Here is a 21505-nt window from a genome sequence, read left to right on the forward strand (position 1 = left end):
CCAGTCTAATCTGGTTAGTTTCTTGGATGGGTGACCACTGGTTGTATGTAAGGCATAGGGATACAAGGTGGACAGAAACTGACAGATCAGCAATGTACTCTTAGTTCTTTCGGTAAAGTCACGTAGGTAAAACATTTAATTAAAATTAATAAAAAATAAAATAATAAAATCACGACGTTTCGGAGGCAACACAAGTCTCCGTCGTCAGGTGGGACCGTCACTGCCAGATTTGCTGCATCAAGATGCAGACTTGTGTTGCCTCCGAAACGTCGTGATTTTATTATTATTTTTTTATTTTAATTTCATTTTTTACCTACATGACTTTACCGAAAGAACTAAGAGTATGAATCCTTGCAGTCACGAAAGCTTCAAATCTAGAGATCAGCAATGTGCTTAATGCACATACAGATTCCGTATTCACACATTGGGTCTTACTGTGGATTTATTCCATGAGCTTTGAGTAGTATCCCCTCCTTTGTGTGGGGTTTCTCTGGACACTCCAGGTTACTGCCACAAACCAGAGGTGGGACAAAGTCATTGTTATGCAAGTCCAAGTCGAGTCGCAAGTCATCAAATTCATGACTCGAGTCTGACTCGAGTCCAAGTCACATGACTCGCGTCCACACCTCTGCCACAAACTAAACACTCAATAAATGAAATGGCTCACCAACTCAATACAGGACTGTGCTACGAAAAAATGAGTCTTGAAACTCAGCGAGGCATTCCTGGATCAATGAAGAGCATGGCCATGGTCGTGTATTGCTTCAACTCTGCCGTAATTGTTCACAAGAACGCTTCGCAGCGGAATCAGTTTAGACCGCGAATGCACTGATCTAAAAACAGACAACAAACCACTCGAGCGTATGCACGAGGTCCCCCACTTCAAAGAGCTTTCATGCTAAATGGGAGGGGGGGAAGTGGAGTGAGGAGCGGAAGGAAAACACATACAGAGGAGGGTGCTGTGGGAAAGGCCAGATGTAAGAGATGAGCTTTAAGGAGGGACTTGGCTGCTGAGAAAAATAGAGGAGAGAGAGACGAGGATGGAGGGTTGAAAGGGAGTCCCTTTGGTTGGTCGTGGATCGTTGGCATAGCCGGGTTAACGTGGGCACTCGTGTAAGGAATTGATGAACCTCCCTCCACTGTCCACGTTACCCTCTCTTCATAGGCTGGCACCTGCGCCCCTCTCTGGTCCATGCACCCCCCTCCCCCCACTCGCGGTGCAGTGGCACCGCCTGCACACACTGGACAGCCACGCCGCTGTGCTGATAACGAGAAGGGGCTGGGGAGGGACACGAGTTAGTAGCGCGAGTGGAGGAGGATGAGAGACGGGAGGGCATTAGCAGGAAGGAGAGTAGAAGGGGGTGAGAGAGAGAGAGAGGTGTGTGAGGTATAAGGAAGCATCTTCTTGGTTCTTTTGGTAAAGTCACGTAGAAGGGAAATAATAAAATAATAAAAATAAAACATAATAAAATAATTCTCACTGAGAATTTTATTTTGTTTTATTTTTATTATTTTATTATTTCCCTTCTACGTGACTTTACCAAAAGTACAAAGAAGATGAATCCCTGCAGTCACGAAAGCTTTAAATCGAAGTATAAGGAAGCAGTTTGTGAGTGTTTGCAGCGAGTGCAGAAATGCATGGAAAGCCGGTGAAGAGCAACAAGGAAGGGAAATCAATCCCGGTTGCGGGTTTACGGGATGGATTGAAGGGACGCGAGGGCAGGAGTTTGCTAGGCCAGACAAAAAAGGAGGTTGTGATCATTTGAATGGGTGAGTGACACTCATGATAAAGGTTTTTGGGTTAGATCGCGTAAGTATAAATGTGTCGTAACCCTCCACCACCCGACGCAGCAAATTAGTAAGAGATTTGTCACGTAAACAACACGCCAATTAGTTACTACTTCAGCCCACCGTTGTGTGTTGGAGAGTAAATCCACAACATTTACAATTTGAGTAGTACGACGTTTTCGCTGGTAATTGCATCAACCAGCATCACCGGGCGATTTGCTAGAATAGTGAAGCAATCCCACTGCTTCCGGTCTTCAATAGAACAGGACGACGTCATCACCTGAAGCCTACGTGTTCGAGTGACAATCACGTTGATGAGTGTCGGCACAGGCAGAGGTTGTAAAGTGTTGTTGACGTTACTTAATGAACACACAGCGTGTCATGAAGGTACGTTATTAGTGTACGTTTCCCCATTCATAATCGCCTCCGTGTATTTCCACAACCATTGGTAAGATTAATGGGAAATGTATCATAAACAACACTACACCCGTAGTGTAGTTGTGATCTTGAATTGAAGCTTTCGTGACTGCAGGACTCCATACTCTTTGGTTCTTTCGGTAAAGTCACGTAGATTGAAAATTAAAAGATCACGACGTTTCGATCGCAACACAAGCAACGTTAGGTAATTCCAAGCGTGCTGACGTCAGCAGTTCTCCTGCTGTGTTTGTTTCACCTGATGACGGTTGCTTGTGTTGCGATTGACACGTCCTGTAGTTGTAATCATCGTATTCAGCCCTTGCTTAATCCACTGCTGGATGAACGCCTCCCCGAACCCTCTGCATCTTTCACATTTCCTGTGGCGCATTAAATCCACCCACCCCCTGCACACGAGCCGATTTCAGCGCTCCATCTCTCCGGTGGACGCACCTCTCCGGCAGAACCTCTCCGGCAGTTGCGGTCGTAATATCAATATCCCACAGTACCACGTTCTATCACGTCGCAGCCTTCGGATACCTTATTGAGTAACACACGGTCCTCCGGGTAAAACATGCTCTGTACATGAATTCGAACTAAATGGAGTCCTTTTTCGTTTTTTTTTTACGTTGCCCAACTCTGGCAATTACGTCGCCGAATGAATGGCAAGCGTGTTGCACGCCAGCGTCCAGCGTCGCGTGTCACAGGAGCGGCAGTGTGTGTGTGTGTGATGTTTAAATTGGATGCGAGCTGCTCACCCTCATGAATAGGCCCGTGTGACGCGGGGGCTTGGCCCGGCAATTTGAGAGGCGACTCTGAGGCGTCTGACCGGGCCGTGCCGCGAAAAAAGTCTCCGTGCTCGCCGCGTGATGGCTCAATTTGTTTTCGCGGAGACACCGATAGGTCGTGAGGAGCCGTGTGATGGATTTTATTTATTTTCCAGCGGCTTTGGAAAAGATTAATGGCGGTGCAATTACATTAATCTTTTAACCTAGTTTACATCACACGGCAGAATTACTTGCCTCCATACATTAAACATCAGGAGGATGCTATCGTGGTGTAGCAGTCAGCACACTGGACCTGAAATGCAGAAGTCGCCGGTTCGAACTCCAAACGTGGGGGCGCCACGGTGGCGAGATGTTATCTGCCTCGCCTGGTATGCAGAAGGTCGTGGGTTCTATCCCAACCCTGACGCTTGTATATTTTGAGTTTTGCATGTCTCTCTCCACACATTCGCATGGGTTTTTCTCCAGGTCCTCCGGTTTCACCTCCACATTTAGAATCAACGTGCGTTTATAGTGTTTTGCTGCTGTACATTTCCACGTGATAAGCCACTTTGTTAAGCTATCATTTGTGACCAGGCCGCGTCTGAAAAAGAGCTACGTAGCTCAGTGGGCCTTACCTGGTAAAATAAAAATAGTTTTCTTTTGTTTTAGTGAAACAATGGGCAAGCTGCTTAAAATCTCCTTGCCTCCGTCTACCCAGCAGTATAAAAGGGTACACCGCAGTTAGTTGTTCGGCAGGTCGCGTTTGCTAGGACATAGTTGCGGACACTGCCACCTCTGCAAAGACGTGCGGCCACCATGGAAGAATAGGCCAAAACACCCTCCATAGGGGTTCTCTGGATCTGCTTGCATTGGGGACGCCCTTCCATCGACAGTGGCGCGGGCTCGCAACTGTTGGTGCCGCTCCTTTTACCTTCACATTTGAGCGCAGGAAAAAAAATCTGCCTTCGTGCGTTAAACATGAGAGGGCCACACACACACAGCTGACAAAGGTGTTGGTTAAGGCCATGAGTATTCCATTTTAATTGTACGGAGGGAGGCAAACGTAAACGTTTCATTATGTTTTTGTGAGCGAAAAGCAATTTGCGCACACATTTCGCAGTTAACACAGAAGGCGTCCGTAACACCTGCAACTTTCAGAACTGTCGCTGAGCCCAAGTGTGAATGGCTTCATGATTTTTCGAGAAATCTCTAACGCGGAGGAAAGTTGTAATGGATGTTTCATTCTAAGTGATGTTTTGCAGTGACTAGTGTCTCGAAACAATGTTTAAGTAACGTGACTATGACTTAGGTGAATGACTCCCCTTTGTTTATGGATAAAATAGTTCGAGGAATACAAAGTGGTAAAATTTTAACAAAAAATCTCGGTTTATCTTTACCATTTGTTTTGGGACAATGTAAAAAAAACATTGATATCTCTCACCATTCAATATTTCATTTTGCGGGTATGCATCTTAAGTGCATGTGTCACGGGTAGAACTATAATTACTTATTTTTGTTTATTTTTTGTGGAATCTGCCGCCCTCTCCGCTGATCCTGTGTACCTGTACACTCTTTACTGTCCCTGTTTTTTTGCGACCGCCGCATTTTTCTCCACTCCTCCACGTCTCTTGAGTGTGAAGATTCTTCCACTTGTGTGGGCCTCCCTTCCCTTGCCCCTTTCCGTCGCGCGGAGTTCTCACTCCCCTTTTCATATGACCTCATGGCATTAGCCCGTGTTTTCTCCGTCTTTCCTTTATCGACACAATATCAATACTTTTTATCCATGCGCTTTTTTATTATTGGTACATTTTTCTCCGGGTCCTCCAGTTTTTCCCTCCACATTTAAAAAACACGCGTTTAGAGTGTTTGGCTGCTTTCCATTTCCAAGTCATGAACCATTTCGCCGAGCTATCATTTGTGGCCAGGTTGCTTCTGAAAAAGAGCAATATAGCTCAGTGGGCCTTACCTGGTAAAATTAAAAATTTTTTAGTTATATATTGGAATATTTTATACACAAAATAGGATGTGAGTAATTCCAGCTGTATAATTAAAGTCCAATATTCAAAGGGCCTTGTGCATCTCTGCCTTTAAAGTCCTGTCGTCGCCAAAAAGGCCAAGGTTTTCCCCCCTGACCACTCTTGTCATTTCCTCCTCCCACTCCTAGCCTAATCATAGTAAAGAATGTAATGGTACAGCCCAGCAATTGCCTGCTCACACCACTTTCTGGCAGAATGAACGGTATTTGGCCTACTCTTCCACACTGGCTATGCGTTTTGAACGAGGTTCGAGTACCCACATATAAAGCATCACATGGAAATCCTGGTGATCGACTAACTGCTGGGTGGACAGAAGAGGTGGGGGAAATGTGAGACTTTCAATCGCCTTGCTGAGAGATTGAATGGAACCGCCGGTGTCCTCTGGAAGCCCAGTGTGCTGACCGTTAGACCACGGCACAGCTATCAAAGTGCTGTAGTTAAATTTAGGGCGGAAGACGACGCTGTCGGGAGCTTGCTTATGAGCCCGGTGGAGCAGAAAAATTGAGATGCAAGCGCTGACGTCCTGCGGACGGCAGCGAGATTTTTAAGCGGCGGGCGCAGCAGGAGGCCGGCCTGACATCGTGCGATTGTTTGAATGGCACCTGGCGTGCTACAACATACGGTGGTTTTAACTCTTTGTGTTACTTGAAAACTTGTGTCCGTGGCTTTGTTATTGATGCTGAACTAAGAATGGAGATTTTTTTTTTCCACCAGCGTCGACAAATATCAATTCGTGGTTGTTTTCTTTTTACATTGAGAATGGGGGAAAAAGTCGACCGTTTTTGCAGATTGATTCTTTAAAAAAGACTAATCATGCAGTTTGTCATTCAGATCCATGTTCTTAATAATTCAAGCCTAATTGGAATAATCAATCGTTTCCTTTTGAACGAAAGAAAACAAACGTACATTAAATAACCTTCAAATGTAAATACATCTCTTCTCTACCATTGATTTAACAGTAGTTTTTTTGTTGTTGCTGAAATTAGGTGCTTTGAAATGACAGACCTTTGAAAAATATCTTGATGGAGTTGCACAGTATGAAAATCTGCTTTCGTCAGATTTTATCCGTACCCAATCCACAGAATAAAATGTCTTTAAAGTTTTTTAGAACAAGTAACCACGTGTAGTCCAGGTGCAAATCACAATTGATTCCAGTATATATTTTGATGAGAGGCCACATTTCAACTACATAGCTTTACAATTAATGTTTAAGACCTGCCAATGTCAACACCTGTCAGTAGCTTTCTGAAGTGGAGCAAGTCTTTAATGCATTTTCAGTTTCCATGTTTCCATTCTGTACCTTGGAGTGGTGAATGTTTCGTCAAACCCAACCTTTCTGGCATGATGACGCTCTCGTTTACACGTGACTTAAAATGGGCATTAGTGTGTTAAACCCAAGCCGAGTGTGTGCTCAATAACTTGTATTAATGTGGCCATTGTTTCACTTTCGTAAGCCCTTCGTACACACGCACATGTATATATACGAAAACAAAGGGACGGTGCTGTGGTGTAATTGTTAGTACACTGGACATTCAATTCAGAATTGGCCCGTTGATCTACTGGCTTGAAACAATGGTGCAAGTCTCTTAAATCCTCCCGTCTTTGTCCACCCAGCAGTATAATTAGGTGCACCACTGTTGGTCTATTGGCAGGTCGCGTGTGGTGGGGCAAAGTGCGGGTAACCCCCACTTCTTCCAATACGTCTGGCCTGCGCGGAATATTAGGCCAAAATACTCCCTATGAGGAGCTTCCTAGAGCTCCCTGTAAGGGAGCCCTTTTCCGTCAGGAGTGGCATGAACTGAACATCTGTGAAACAGAGCTTTATAGCTCATGGGATTCCTCCAGTGTACATAAATATTCTGATTCTGATGAATAATCAATGACAGGGCTGCACCTTTACCTTTGACATATAAACTCAGTATTCTACAGCTGCGTTATATGAAAAAAAACAAGAGAAAGACAACAGGGAGTAAGAGAGAGAGAGACAGAGAGAGAAGGAGACACAGAGAGAGAGAATAGCCAGCATCCTTGCTTGATGTTCCCGATTTCAGTGAGATTAGTGAGCTTAGTCGCACAGCAATCAGCCACGGGTGATATCTCCGAGCTAATTAACTGCTGCAAGAATGTGACTTGAAACTTCATGATGGTCGCAATCAGTCAGATGGCGTGTAGTTTTATCCACCGCGGCAAAAAAAAAACCGTGGCATAGTAATTGCATGCCATGGGTTATCCCAGACGCGCTGGGCTCCGCTGGAGCTTTTATAAAGAACATAGGACGGTGGCCTCAGCGTATGACTGTGTCTCGCAAACGCCAGGAGGTTCACCCTCTCAAGCATTCGTCTACGTGTTGACACCTTTAACACTACGCGCTGTAATTTAGTCCGACAAAACGGAACCAAGACCGAGCAGTGCTCAAACGAGCATGGAGATGGGCACGCTTGGAATTACATTGAGACACAGAAGGAGGGAGACGTGGATTAGAGGTGAGATGCCGGTTAATGGCATCTCTAGAACTATATTCTTGGTTCTTTCGGTAAAGTCACGTAGAATGGAAATAATAAAATAAAACATAACAAAATAATATAATAATATTAAATAATATAATAATATATAAATATTAAACAATAACATTTTATTTAAAGCTTTCGTGACTGCAGGGATTCATATTCTTGGTTCTTTCGGTAAAGTCACGTAGAAGGGAAATAACAAAATAATTTAAATATAAAACAATAAATTGTTTTATATTTATAGAATATGAATCTCTGCAGTCACGAAAGCTTTAAATCAAAATCTCGCGAACTGTTAAGGGATGAGGTAAGTGGGCCTGTGCAGAAGACGCCGTGGCTAGAAGGAACGATGGCAGATGGTCAAGAATAATAAAAGAGTGGCAGTGAAGGAACAGGGCGTGTCTGAGAAGGGGGGCATCTGCCGAGGAGATGGCGCCATCAAAATCAGCTCGTGCGCAGGCCCTAGGTGGATTGTCGCACCGTGCAGGAAACGTGAGAGACGTCAATGGGTTTGGGGAGCCCTTCATTCAGCAGTGGATTGATCACGGCCGATTTTGCTGGAAGGTATTGACGCACATCAGGCTGCCCTGGGGAGGTTCAACTTGTTTTTCCCTCGCAGGTCTGAGGCCCAAAAGGACGATGCGCCTGGTGCTCTGGACGGGTGAGGAGCAAGGAGGCATTGGAGCGGCTCGGTATTTCCAGGACCACAAGGTACAACGACCTGATGCCGCATTCCCACGCGCATTTATTTCCACCAAACTAGCTAGTGTGGAAGAGTAGGCCAAATACCGTTCATTCTGCCAGAAAGTGGTGTGAGCAGGCATTCGCTGGGCTGTACCAATACCCTCTTTACTTTGATTAGGCTAGGAGTGGGGGGAGGAAATGGCAAGAGTGGTCAGGGGGGAAAACCTTGGCCTTTTCGGGGACTACAGGACTTGAAAGGCAGAGATGCACAAGCCCCTTTGAATATTGGACTTTTTATTATAGAGCTGGAATTGCTCACATCCTGTTCTCTGTGTATAAAATATTCCTATATATAACTAAACTTCTTTTTTACCAGGTAAGGCCCACTGAGCTACATGGCTCTTTTTTCTATGTATGTACGAACATGTGTTGAACTTTGTTCGCACCGTACGTAGCTAACCGTGCTTTACCGGAGGTGGCGTGGCCACAAATGATGGCTCAGCGAAGTGGTTCACAACGTGGGAATGTATAGCAGCCAAATACTCTAAACGCATGTTGATTCAAAATGTGGAGGGAAAAACCGGAGGACCCGGAGAAAAATCCATGGGACCGCGGGGAGGGAGACACACAAACTCCACATGTACAGGCGTCAGGGTCGGGCTCGAACCCACGACCTCCTGTATACCTAGCGAGGTAGTTAACATCTTGCCACCACGGTGCCCCTTATTTAGTGAGACGGCACAGTTTTGAAAATCCAGCGTGAGCTGAGCCAGAATTTGTATTGCAGCCTCACCGGCTGAGCTGACTTGGGTGTTGCGGTAACCACTTGGTCGCTTGGCTCGCTTGTTCCCTTGCAAAAGCGCGCAAACGTGCCCAGCGCCCGAGCTCCCTTGGAAAACAGCCGTGACATCTCTGAGTCCACTTCAGCAGGGTCACATCTTTAATGTATTGAAAAATAGCCGAAAATTTGCATTAAAAAAACTGCTGAAAATTACAATAAAAATAATTAAATTGGGATGCCATAAGCTGACACAAGTGTGCATTTAAACCGTGATAAAAATAGAATATAATTAAGATCACGAGATTACTTCCCTCCGACTGCGGGCAGTGCCGGATTATGCGAGTGTGGGGCCTGTAGCATGTGTTATAAAGGGGCCCTAAATAAAATAAAAATATTAAAACACAAATGTTTAACTTGCATAGTAAAGTAATTGTATTTTTTCATTTGCTACACAGACAGATAATATGGCAAAGCGCTAATCTTAAATACCCAGTCGTTCATTAAAGTTGAAGGCAGTCTAGTACTATAGTAATAGAGCAAGTGCAGAATCACTGAACCGGAATTGATTGCTTGAAAGCATTTAGCGCGGGGCCCTTGAAAGTGCGGGGCCCGTAGTATATGTAGCTACTTTTGCTACGCGGATAATCCGGCACTGACTGCGGGGCGGGGCGGGTGGAGGTTGGTGGCAGGGGGGAGCAGCATGGGGGTAACCAACACCCAAATGAGAGCATCAAGAGGCTGATACGCACATCTCCTTCATAAAATGAAAAGTGAAAGGCAAGCAACAGTAGAGCGAATGTGGCCATGAAACCCAAACTAAGGACCATCTAGTACACCAATGTAGTCTGCGCTCCTTCAAAAGAGAAATAGTTAAACTACGCTAACTCTCTCTCTCTCTCCTGAAGCCCTCTCGTGGCTCGCGTCAATAGACATTGACATCTAGCCCCTGAACATATTGCCAAACACAAGAATAGCATAGAACAATTGCCTATTAATATGTATTAAGTTTAACACGGAAACAAACTTTCTTCAATGCCTCTGTCCACCCAGCAGTATAAATGGGTACGGCATTGTTAGTGAATCGGCAGGTCGTGCGTGGTGGGGTGAAGTATGGGTAATCCCACCTCTTCCAAAGATATTTGTCAGATATTGGTATTTTTGTGTGTGTTTAGTTTATTGTCCTTCCCCCGCACCTCCGATTATTAGCACGGTGAGTTACCTACTGTGCGAAAGAAGTTCAACATACATACAAGTCCACTGTGGAAGAGTAGGCCAAATATTGTCTAGGAGGGTTCTGTCTAGATCTCCCTCCCATGGAGGCCCTTCTCCCAGCAGTGGTGGAAGCGAGCAGTTGCAAGGCTGCAACCTTTATCTGCGCCCTTTTTTTCATCAACACCGCACCGGTGATTTAATTTATCTGCCCCACGTTCATATCGCTTGTTATTATTGCTATACACCAATGTGGTGAATGTACGCAGTGTAACGATTATCTAATTCTAGATTTGAAGCTTTCGTGACTGCAAGGATTCATATTCTTAGGTTTTTTCGGTAAAGTCACGTAGGTAAAACATTAAAATTAATAAAAGTAAAATAAAATAAAAAATCACGACGTTTCGGAGGCAACACAAGCTTCCGTCTTCAGGTGGAACCGTCACAGCCAAGACAGCTGTATCAAGTAAAGCTTGTGTTGCCTCCGAAACGTCGTGATTTTTATTTATTTTACTTTTATTAATTTTAATGTTTTACCTACGTGACTTTACCGAAAAAACCTAAGAATATGAACGATTATCTAGTTTCTCGAATGTGGGCCATTTTTATCACGTTAATTCCTCTAGTTCGAACCGCAGATGATAATGCTCGCTGCTTAATTGAGTTATTAAGGCCTCTATTTAAAAAGGTAGCCATGCGTGTAGTTTCATGTACAGTTACATCTATTAATTACTGCTGCACTGTTGTTACAATTCGGCCAGAAACTAGATTGTTGGGGTAATTTGGACATCTCGGGGAATCTGTGTAATCAATTACGTTTCATAATTTACAGCAATGTGAATGTTTAACAACATGTGTGTAATGTTGTGGCTGTATTGAGATGTAAAATATAAATTTTGGTTTCAACACCGAGTAATAATTGTTCATGCTTAAGATAGTTTTGTAGAAAGAAAAAAACTACATTCACAAGATTGTACAGGAATACAATCAGGCTGTTAATAAAAGCTACATCACATTTTATTAGTGATGCATGACTGCATCGATTAATATCTACCCTTAAGCTCATGGTCCTTGCAACACATTGCACGTGTGAGAATTAATGTTTTTTGACACATTTTTCGCAAGATAATAGGATAATGTCACACCTACAGCCATGTAGAGGCGCCTCGTTCCACCACAGTGTACAGTTAGAATTGATTCTCGAATCGAATCGCGACCAAACATCGTGACATTCCGTCCAATCGCTTGAACGTCGGGAGGGGAAATTGGATACATACAGCATCTAACAAACACAAACATCGGCCTTAACAACAAGTAATTTTGTAGGTAGATATGTATGTTGAACTTCTTTCACACCATACGTATCCAACCATTATTGGTAACACATGGTAGACCAAGTGATAAAAATGATTATCAACATCGTCGGTAAGGCAATTCACACGTTGGATATAAATTATTGCGAAGAAGTTTTTGTCAAGCACAGACATTATCTTCAACCAGTAATCCCAGAAATAGCTTAGGTGTCAGTGTTTTAAAATAATTTGATGAATGCATAATGATATTCTTTGTTCTTATTCATTGGTTCTTTCGTTAAAGTCACGTAGATGGAAACATTAAAAAGTGAATACAATAAAATTAATAAAAAACAAAAACAACACTAATGTCGACTGTAGCCTGGTTATTAAGTTTGGTGAGTGTACTGGCAGTCTATAATGTAGACTGTAGCAATGGTTATTATGCATAATGATAGTTTATGTATTCACCACGTTGATTGGGTTCAGGCCAAAACGCACGGCTCTCGTCTTGAGAGAAGCGATACGAGGACTTGTGAGAAAGCGTCGGAAGCATTGGCGGGACGATTCGTTCAGCTGTTGTTTGCTCTTTGAAATGAAATTTTCTTCAAAGACATCAAATACGTGCGAACAGCCGAGAGTTTCTATTAACGGCACCGAGTCGATTTCTAGCTGTCCACGATTGAATTATGACATGTCTGCGACACGGGAGGCCGCTATCAATTGATGGTGTTGTTGCGAATTCCGCGGTGATTTAAACCGAGGGCCGCTACCGCTGCTGGGACCGTCTCGGGCACGACGCCTCAACTGGGAAAAACATTTGCACGTCCACTCGTGTGCTGTTATCGATTTTCTAGTGGGTCTCTCTGCATGCCTCTTTGGAGACTTTAAGGACTTTCAAATCATCTTTCTGTAATGGCAACCGAGCTGTCTGAGCGCGGATCTTCGACTCCCTTAGCAATCTGCGACAATTTTTTGTAATTTTTGTAATAAAAATGTTTGATTCTTTGGTTCTTTCGGTAAAGTCACGTATAAAGATAAAATAATAAATTAAATATAAATATAAAATAATAAATTAAATACTACCTATTACTTAATTTATTACTTTATCTTTATACGTGACTTTACCGAAAGAACCAAAGAATAATTCCTGCAGTCACGAAAGCTCCAAAATAAAAAATGTTTGAGTAATTTTTTGTATATATATTTTTTATATATATAAAGGGACGCGTCGCGAGCAGACGTCGCAAGATGGCCCGAGCGCACGGCAGTTGTTGACCCGTCACCACGATCGTGCAAATCGTGGCAAGCGCACAGAGGGCTCTGAGCGACTCCGTGTGAACGCTTTGACACCGCCACCACCACCGCCGCCGCTCCCCCCTCTCCTCCCCAAAGCGAGGTTCCCAAGCGGCGCCGAGCCCTCGTCGGGTTTGATATCGATCGGACCGAAATCACGTCGTGATCTCACGGCCTTCGGAGGGGGGCTTTGGTGTCTGTTGCGAAGTCAATTGCGCCGGAGGTCCTGACCCCCCAGTTGGCTTGTTTAGCTGGCGTCAGGAACTCGCCATGGAATGTGGAAAGGGGTGGAGTAGAGGTCAGGGTGAGAGGGTTTACATTTGTGCCGATTGGCTCATTATCTCGTTCACTGCTGACTTGGACAATGTTTTAAGAGCCTCGGTGCTGCGAGGCAGCAGACGGTTGTTTGTTAATGTTGGTGTGCACTGGCACACTCAAGATCCTCGCAAGAGGTGGCTCTGTTTATCAGTCTTGTCCGCGTGTGCCCTTCTGGCTAATGGCTAGAGCCCGATCAAGCCAACACATCCCTCTGAAGGAGCCGTTTTATTTACGTAAGTGGTAACAATTAAATCTGTGCCAAAATTGGCGATGAAAGTGCTGTAAATTTGGAGTGAAGTTGGCGAGCGAGCGACGCTCAATCAAAGCGGAACACCACAGGTCCTATCTGTCCAGAGTAACCAAGGTGCGAGTGTGAATTAATCTGCCACAGATTACGTCATGGCCTTCTTCAGACACCGCTGGGGCAATGCGAAGGCCTGGTGTGGGAAAAGCCAAAGTTCATCGCTTGCTGAAATAGACTTCGGGGAGGCTGTTTTCGTAACGTTAGTGCGTTCATGTCAGGGAATTGCTCAACGTTTTAATATTCAAAGGATATGCACAGACCTGTGAAATTTTGTGAACACTTAAAAATTTGTATTCATACTTTAAATTATTTATGTTTTAATCGGTCACCCATTTAGAAATGCATAGTCATGTTTTATATATGTATATATGTAAAATGAATGCTGACTAGCATCTGACATGAGACGCTGCTGTGGTGTAGCACCACCCGGGACTGGACTTGCAATCCAGATATCGTCACTGGTGCGATTGCTTCTCCAGGTTCAGCAGTTAAAACAATGAGCGAGTTTCTTTAAATCCCTCCCATCTCTGTCCACCCAGCAGTATGAATGGGTAAGATCATAGTTTAGCACGTAGGCCTTTGCGACAAATATTATCCATAATGAAGAGTTGTTGGGGGGTTAGATCTCATAAATGTGTCATTAACCCTGGAAAAATCGCCCAATAAAGTTGGATGTAACTACCAGCGAAACCTCGTACTCAAAATGTTGTAAATGTTGTGGATGTACTCTCCGACACACCGGTGGGCTGACGTAACTAATTTGGCACGCTTTGTTTTTCGTGACGAACCTCATCCTAATTGGCTGCGTCGGGTGGTGGTGCGTTAACGACACATTTATATTCACGCGATCTAACCCAACAAAAAACTTTATTATGAAGGGCACATCATCGTCAGTCACGTTTGGTGGGATGAAGTGTGGATTCTCCCGTGTCTTCCAAGTTATCTGTCCGGCGTGGAAGAGTAGGCCAAATGCCGTCTAGAGGGACTCTCTTGAGCACCCTTTGATGAAAGCCCTTCTGCCAGAAGTGACACGAGCAAGTCACTGCGGGGCCTGCGGCTGTACCTTTACCATCTGACGCGCATATTCCCCCTACCCCCATGTCTTGCAGAGGATTTGGTATAATTCAAAGGCTTCTCTCGTAAATGCAGTGCCGTGGAAAATAATGTGATACCTGACTTGGCATGCACACAAAGCTTGTTTAATGTCCTCGAGTTTGGTGTCTGCGCTTAGGCGCGGCTCAATGCAAAGTATTTGGACACTAACCTTCACCTGCATCCAGTCGCCATTCATTATGGACACCGCATTTATTATGCAGGTTTGTGCCTGTGCATTACCACCCTCTTCATTTCAACCCCCACCCCCCACCACACTGCAGCTATTTTCACAACGTTATTTTGAGAAATGCATCGAGCCCAGGGCGATATTTTGTTCAGTATGTAATAATAGGGCGTGAATGTGAATGAATTAGTCGGAGTGCGTGTTTCTAGAGGGGGGACCGCACGTTAACGCACAATGCATTTCGATCCAAGTGTTGGTGTTTCTATTGCATTAAACATTCATCTGCAGGGCTGCTCACTGCAGGTTCAGCTAAACAGCATTTAAAATATGGAAATAAATAAATATATAAAACTTGTGTTTATAATATGATTTACTTCGAGTACATTTTTCTACTTTCTGATTTTCAGAGCTAATATCAGTATCATTTAATAGACATGTTACAGTTGAATACGTCTAAATTAAATATTTGCATAAAATAATTAATAATAATTATCCTTATTTTGAACGCCAGATTTTTTATCAAATATATTATTGGATCGCGGCAAAACCCACAACGCAATGATGCACACAGCAATTAAACACACAGAATAAAAAACGAAAATAAACTAAATCACCCTACATTAAAATTGGAATAATTCCGACGAAGGTGGTATGTATCTAACTTCTTTAGCGAATAATTTTCATCTTCTCAAAAGCATCCCTGCAGTGAGTAGAGAGTGCGGTACGGGCTACTGCTACTTGCCACGACCTTCCCAGAAACAATCCTCGCTCAGTTCGCCCTTGGGGCTCGGTGAGGCCTTCGAAGGGCCAACAGCGTTTGACTTTGACGCGAAGTGTGCGCGGGAGGGGGGGGCAAAGGCTCGGAAGCATGAAATTAGCGCCGCGCTACAACGCTGGCGCGCCGAGGCGCCGTGCAGAGGATGGCCGTGGCCCTGACGATGTCGGGGGGGGGGGGGGCGAGGTTGTCTCACAATCACACGAGTCCTGGCTGAACAGCCCCCCGTCAACCGCCCTCTCCGCGCCTCCCATCCCTGGACCCATCGCCCAGGGCGGCTCAGCCACAATGGTATATCGCCATCGTGCCCCGGACAATATTAGCCACCGCCTCATTTATTCAGGTGCGCGGTCCTCAACAATGCCGTTGCGGAATTCGGCGTGGCCTTTGAAAGCCGCGGCGTTTTGATGTTTTCTCGAGGGCATTGTTGTTTCCTAAAAAAATTCAAAATAAACGCACAAATTAATAAAAATGCCAAAGTGGCTCGGTGTCTCAGAGGTCCTAGCGCGTAGTGACCACTGCTGTGAGATCTGAGTTCAAATCCAACTGGTTTTCCAAGTGTTGTGAGTTAATGGTCTCGGGCCTGGTCTCTAACGGCTGCACACAGAAAATCATTATATATAATGTATCACTTACGTTGCTAAATTCCAGTTCTGCAATTTTTTTTATTTTTTTTTATTCTAAACTAGCAGCTGCACGTCCTTTGGACGTCCGTCCGTCCGTCCATCTGTCTCTCCCTAATCCAGCGAGCAAAGATTTTTTTTCTAATATAATATGAAATAGCAATGAAAACTGCAACTGATGACGTGATCTCTAATAACACTTATTAATACAGGGTGATGCATTTACAGATATCCTACTTATTTCAAAGCCTCGACGTGTCTCCCACGAATCACATATTTTAGCATCACTTTCACAATATAAAATCACCCGTTGAGAGGAACTTGAAGGTCATTAGAAATAAGTGGGATATCTATAAATGGATCCTCAAGTTATTCCAGAAAGCCTCACGGAGTCTCCATTATTGATTCTATCTCGGACAATCCTTCTTTTCTTATATTGGCCAAATTTATTCTATTTTAGTATTTTTCCTGATTTTATTACAATTATGAATTTTTCATCATGTTATTGGGCATCATCTTTTCAAAACTCTTTTCAAAGCGGTGTATCACCCGACGTGTTAGAGAATGTCCCGTAGAAGTAGGATGTCATAGAACTGCATCTGAAAGCCCTTCTCGTAACATTTATGGAACACTTTTCCACGCACCGTGGTGCAGATAAATATTTCATAGCTTGACGTCAAAATTCTATTTTTCATTCTCAGAGCTGACATTTATCCAATGTAAGTGAAAAGGCAAGTTTAATGATTTCTTTTGTGTGTGTGGTCTTCTGTGAGCGGGCTGAAACCATGAACTCCCTCTACTTGAAATTGCAGTTTAATCACCAGTGGCTAAATCCAGATTTGAACCCAGGTCTCTGTGTTCTGACCTCTGAGCCACTTTGGCCACGTTAATATTTACCTGAATGCACCATGGAGAAAACACCAAAAGCTGCATTCATGTCAGCATACAAAATATTTGCTGTAAAGTGCGCTTACACCTAAGGTGCCACATAGATGAAGTACAAATACACTTTTGAGATGGAGCTATTGCTAAATTGCACCATAAACATTTCAACAGGATATATTACTACTGGCGTGGTGCATAACTTTCATCATTAGTTTCAAGGGAAACGTTTTCAGAAATGATTATGGTGTTCTGTAATTAAACTCAACTTCATGGCTTTTTCCTCATCATAAGCTGTTAAAATAGGATGCATATTTTCTACAGTGGTAACACCAAATTACACACAACAGCTCCTGCGATTAGTGTGGCATAATTATCGCATTTAAATAAGTTACAGGCCTCTTATCAATCCACTGCTGGCTGAGGGCCTTCCCTATGCTGTGTCAGTGACAGGGGTTGTTTGACCATACTTCACCGTCCTGGTGAAGTGTGGTTGCTGTGAAAGGGATTCGGGCCTATGACTGGTTTATATAACACTCAGCATTGATGAGTGATTTCAACTTGGGGCACTGGATTTGTAGCCGAGTTCGCTGGCTGCTGTGCTAGCCATGGTCAACGCGCTCTGCAGTGGCGATTGGGGGAAGAAAAAAAAATGCAGAATTCTATCTTTCATCTTCTTGGTTCTTTCGGTAAAGTCACGTAGAATGGAAATAAGAAAATAAGAAAAAGAAAAATAATAAAAAAGTATTGTGTTTTATTTTATTATTTTATTATTTCCATTCTACGTGACTTTACCGAAAGAACCAAGAAGATGAATCCCTGCAGTCACGAAAGCTTCAAATCGAAATTCTATCTTTGTAAACGGACAGCATCAACTGTCACAATTCTGGCTAACAGTGCCCTCAACTGGCTACCCATCGCCAGCAGGGTCACATACAAGATCGCCTGCCTCTGCCACAATGCCTTCACATCTGCCTACCCGCCATACCTTTCTTCACTATTGACGACTTGCAGCTCCGCATACGGCAGATGCCTGCGCAGCGCGACTCACGACCTCCTCTTGATACCAAGATCCAGGATGGTCATGTCTATGCGCCGCTTCTCGGCGGCAGCCCCAACAGTCTGGAGCGCTATCCCTCTGCACATTCGCAGCATAACCTCAATCGCCTCCTTCAAGAGACACTTAAAAACTCACCTCTATAACCACGTGCTTTCGAGCGACTCTGAGCTTGGCTCCGCGCCTCTGAGTTGCGGCCGTTACGTCCGCAAATTTGCTCGCGTTATAAATTGCATTATTATTATGAAGCTGGTTGTCATCACCAGTTAAACGTCTCAAATTGTCAAGTGTTGTGGGTTTACTCTCCAACACACCGGTGTGCTTTACTAGTGACGAATTGGCATGTTCTGTTTACGTGACAAATCTTACTAATTGGCTGTGTCGGGTGGTGGCGGGTTTAACGACGCATTTATATTTACACGATCTAACCCAAAAAACACTTTATTATGGATGGACAATATTAGTCGCGAAAGCCTAAGTGTTAAACTTTAATTAGCTATACTCTTTGGTTCTTTTGGTAAAGTCACGTTGGTATAGAATAAAATAAAATAAATCACTACTTTTCGATCGCAAGGAACTAGTTCAGCAGTTCCACTGCTGGATGATATTTTTTCTGCCTGAGGACGACCGCTTGTGTTGCAATCGAAACGTCGTAATTTATTTTATTTTATACCTACGTGACTTTACCGAAAGAACCAAAGAGTATGGATTCCTGCAGTCACGAAAGCTTCAAATCACTATAATTAGCTGTTGAAATGTCCTTATTTATTGACATGTTTGTGGACGTCTTCGAGGGGGATCGTTGAGCTTCTCGTGGATCTTGAGTGGCCGTGATTAAAAACCCACATTCTGTTCCGTACACTCAAACACATTTTCCACAATTTACAAAAAAAATAGAAAATTAAGATAATTTGCAAGGCATCTGTGACCGTCAAAGTTTTCTGCAACTAAATTTCGATTTAAAAGGTGGTTTAGTTACTGCAGCTACATACTATTAACATTCCTTCCCTTTATTAATGCTAACCCTATCCCCTCCCTTTGATGCTGCTAATCCTGCATAATGCACGGGCATAATATGACTTTAAACCCCCCGCCCACCTCCTACGCATTTCACAAGTAGCACTAATCGCATATCTGCATTTCCCATAAACATGCTAAATTCCTCTTGATATGCAAATTATTTTGTCAAGGCACTCTTCCCCCTCCATCCCAGCTTAAATAGACGCTCCAAGCCTGGGGTGTGTCATTCAGACTCTGTCTTCTCGACAGACCTGTTCTTCACCTGAGGACGGCTGCTTGCGTTGTGGCCGAAACGTTGTGAGAATTATTTTATAACGTTTTATTTTATTATTTTATTATTTCCATTCTACGTGACTTTACCGAAAGAACCAAGACGATTTTCCGCAACTCCTTGCTATTTGGCTGAAGAGTGGATAATGACTCGTGGAAATTATAACAACTTCCTAGGCAGAATCACTTTGACAATTATTACTGAGACTGCAAGCCTTTCGTGGGCGGAACACGTCAAGGTGCAGCCCTGCATCTGCTGCTGGTGGTGGAAGGGCTTTCGCCGCCCTAGCGGGAACCCTAGAAGGCCACTCTTGAGGGTATTTGGCAAACTCATCCGCACCTCTGATTAGCACGGTTGGCTACGTAGGGTGTGAAAGAAGTTCAACATACATAGATGCTCGCTGGGCAGACATCTTGGAAGAAGTGGTAGTACCCAAGTTATGACCCCACCAGCATGACTTTTCCTGTCGACTAGCTGTCTATATGACATTTATACTGCTGCGTGGACAGAGAAGTACGGATTTAATTAACCTTCCCATTGTTCTAACTCACGTGTTGGGAGATGGAATCAAAATGGCGACCTCTGGATTTGAAGGCCAGTATCATAACAATTGCATCATGGGCAGAAGGAGTGGCATCCCTTTTTTGTAGTTTAACACAAAACATATCTTCTGTATTATCAATTTGAGACTGGAAAAAACGATCCTATAGATACAACTGCTCAACCTAAGCTATAAATGCCCATATACTTGCATTTTCTTTGTACTGTTTTGCCTTTTGGTGTTCTCGGGCCTAACACTGGTGAGACAAGGCCATAAAGAAGGCTGTCTCTGGTGTAGGCCAATCAGTTTCAAACACAATGCATCATTTTATCAGATCATGTTTGTTTCCATATTTTTCCACAAGTACGTGTGGTTAATGCAGACTTGATGCCTTGCAAAAATGTATCTATTTGATGTTTGAACATCTTAACACCTGCTTTATTGCCAATAAGGGTAAAACCTACTCTTATTGTTCAATCATTAATACTGGCAAAAAGGTTCAAGTTTTGGAATATAAGTACGCACTTTTGTAAGAAGACTGGAACAAATGTCATCATTTTATTTAGAAGTTGATGTCAGCCTGTCATGTTTCCATAGCTGGGCAGACTCCCCTAATGTTACGGTAAAGTCACGTAGGTAAAAATAAATAATAAAAATGACAAATAATAAAAATAATTATATCAAGTAAATAATAAAATAATATTTAAAATATTATTTCCATTGTTATTTCTATTCTTTTATTTATTTATTTTTTACCTACGTGACTTTACCAAAAAAAACCTAAGTCTGAATCTTTGCAGTCACGAAAGCTTCAAATCTAGACTTCCCTAATGTTCTTCCACACCTTCATTTACCGCTCTTGTCCAGTCGTGGCCCTAACAATCATTTGATTTCATCACACCGTCTCTTTGCTTGCGTGTTCATATTTGCATCTTTTTTTAATGCTGACCTCAAAGAGCAAACGCGTGGGAGGGGCTGCCTCCATGAAGTTGTGCGTGCGCGTGTGTTCCTACTCAACGTATAAAGCGAGATGCTATATTTTTATCACTGCTGTCACCTTCTCGTGTTATTGCCTTCTCTCTGCAAGGATGAAAGTTACAGGAATGTGGCTGCAGGCTTGGCTTTTTTGTTCCTGCCAAGGCAGCCTCGTCCCTTTGAAGTTTTTTTTTTACAGGCGCCATGCCCCCTTGTCTATACGTGTCTCACCGTTGCACCTGTGGGCGCATGGCTGACGCCTGTCTCTTAGCAGCAAACGCTCGCAGCAACACGTATCCCGTTGCAATGATTAAAGTGCGTGGACGCGTGTTTTTTGTTTTTGAACACCTGAATCGCGTTTTTACTTTGCGATCCTCGTGTTGTTACTCCCGAATTCATAGCGGTGACTTAGAACCGCTCGACAACAGCCCCGCTGGTGGCTGGATGAAAACTTGGCCGAGCCATGTCAGTCTTGGAGGTTTGTTTCGACATACTTCACCGTGCCGGGTCAGTGTGGGTCGCTGAAGGGATAAGATCCAGGTGCGGTTTAGATATCGCTCTGCCACTGATGTTAGCCGTCTAACTCTGGTGACTGGATTTCTAGTGCATTGTACGAACCCCTGCGTCAACGCTCCTCCCCCAGTAATTCCAGCTAAATTTCACACCTTTTTTCTTCCTTTGTTTGT

At 43.7% G+C, this 21505-nt stretch overlaps 1 protein-coding gene across 2 annotated transcripts in view; it reads left to right on the forward strand.

The window, feature by feature from the left end:
• Positions 1–21505, forward strand: part of CPQ (carboxypeptidase Q) — a 65568-nt gene that overhangs the window by 24944 nt on the left and 19119 nt on the right. For both annotated transcript variants that reach the window (XM_078593675.1, XM_078593676.1), the window contains exon 7: positions 8132–8223. In XM_078593675.1, coding sequence (XP_078449801.1) covers positions 8132–8223 — 92 coding nt within the window. The remainder of the gene's footprint in view (positions 1–8131; positions 8224–21505) is intronic.

Source organism: Lampetra planeri, chromosome 4, assembly GCF_965212315.1.
Source record: "Lampetra planeri chromosome 4, kcLamPlan1.2.h2, whole genome shotgun sequence".
Lineage (NCBI taxonomy): Eukaryota > Metazoa > Chordata > Hyperoartia > Petromyzontiformes > Petromyzontidae > Lampetra > Lampetra planeri.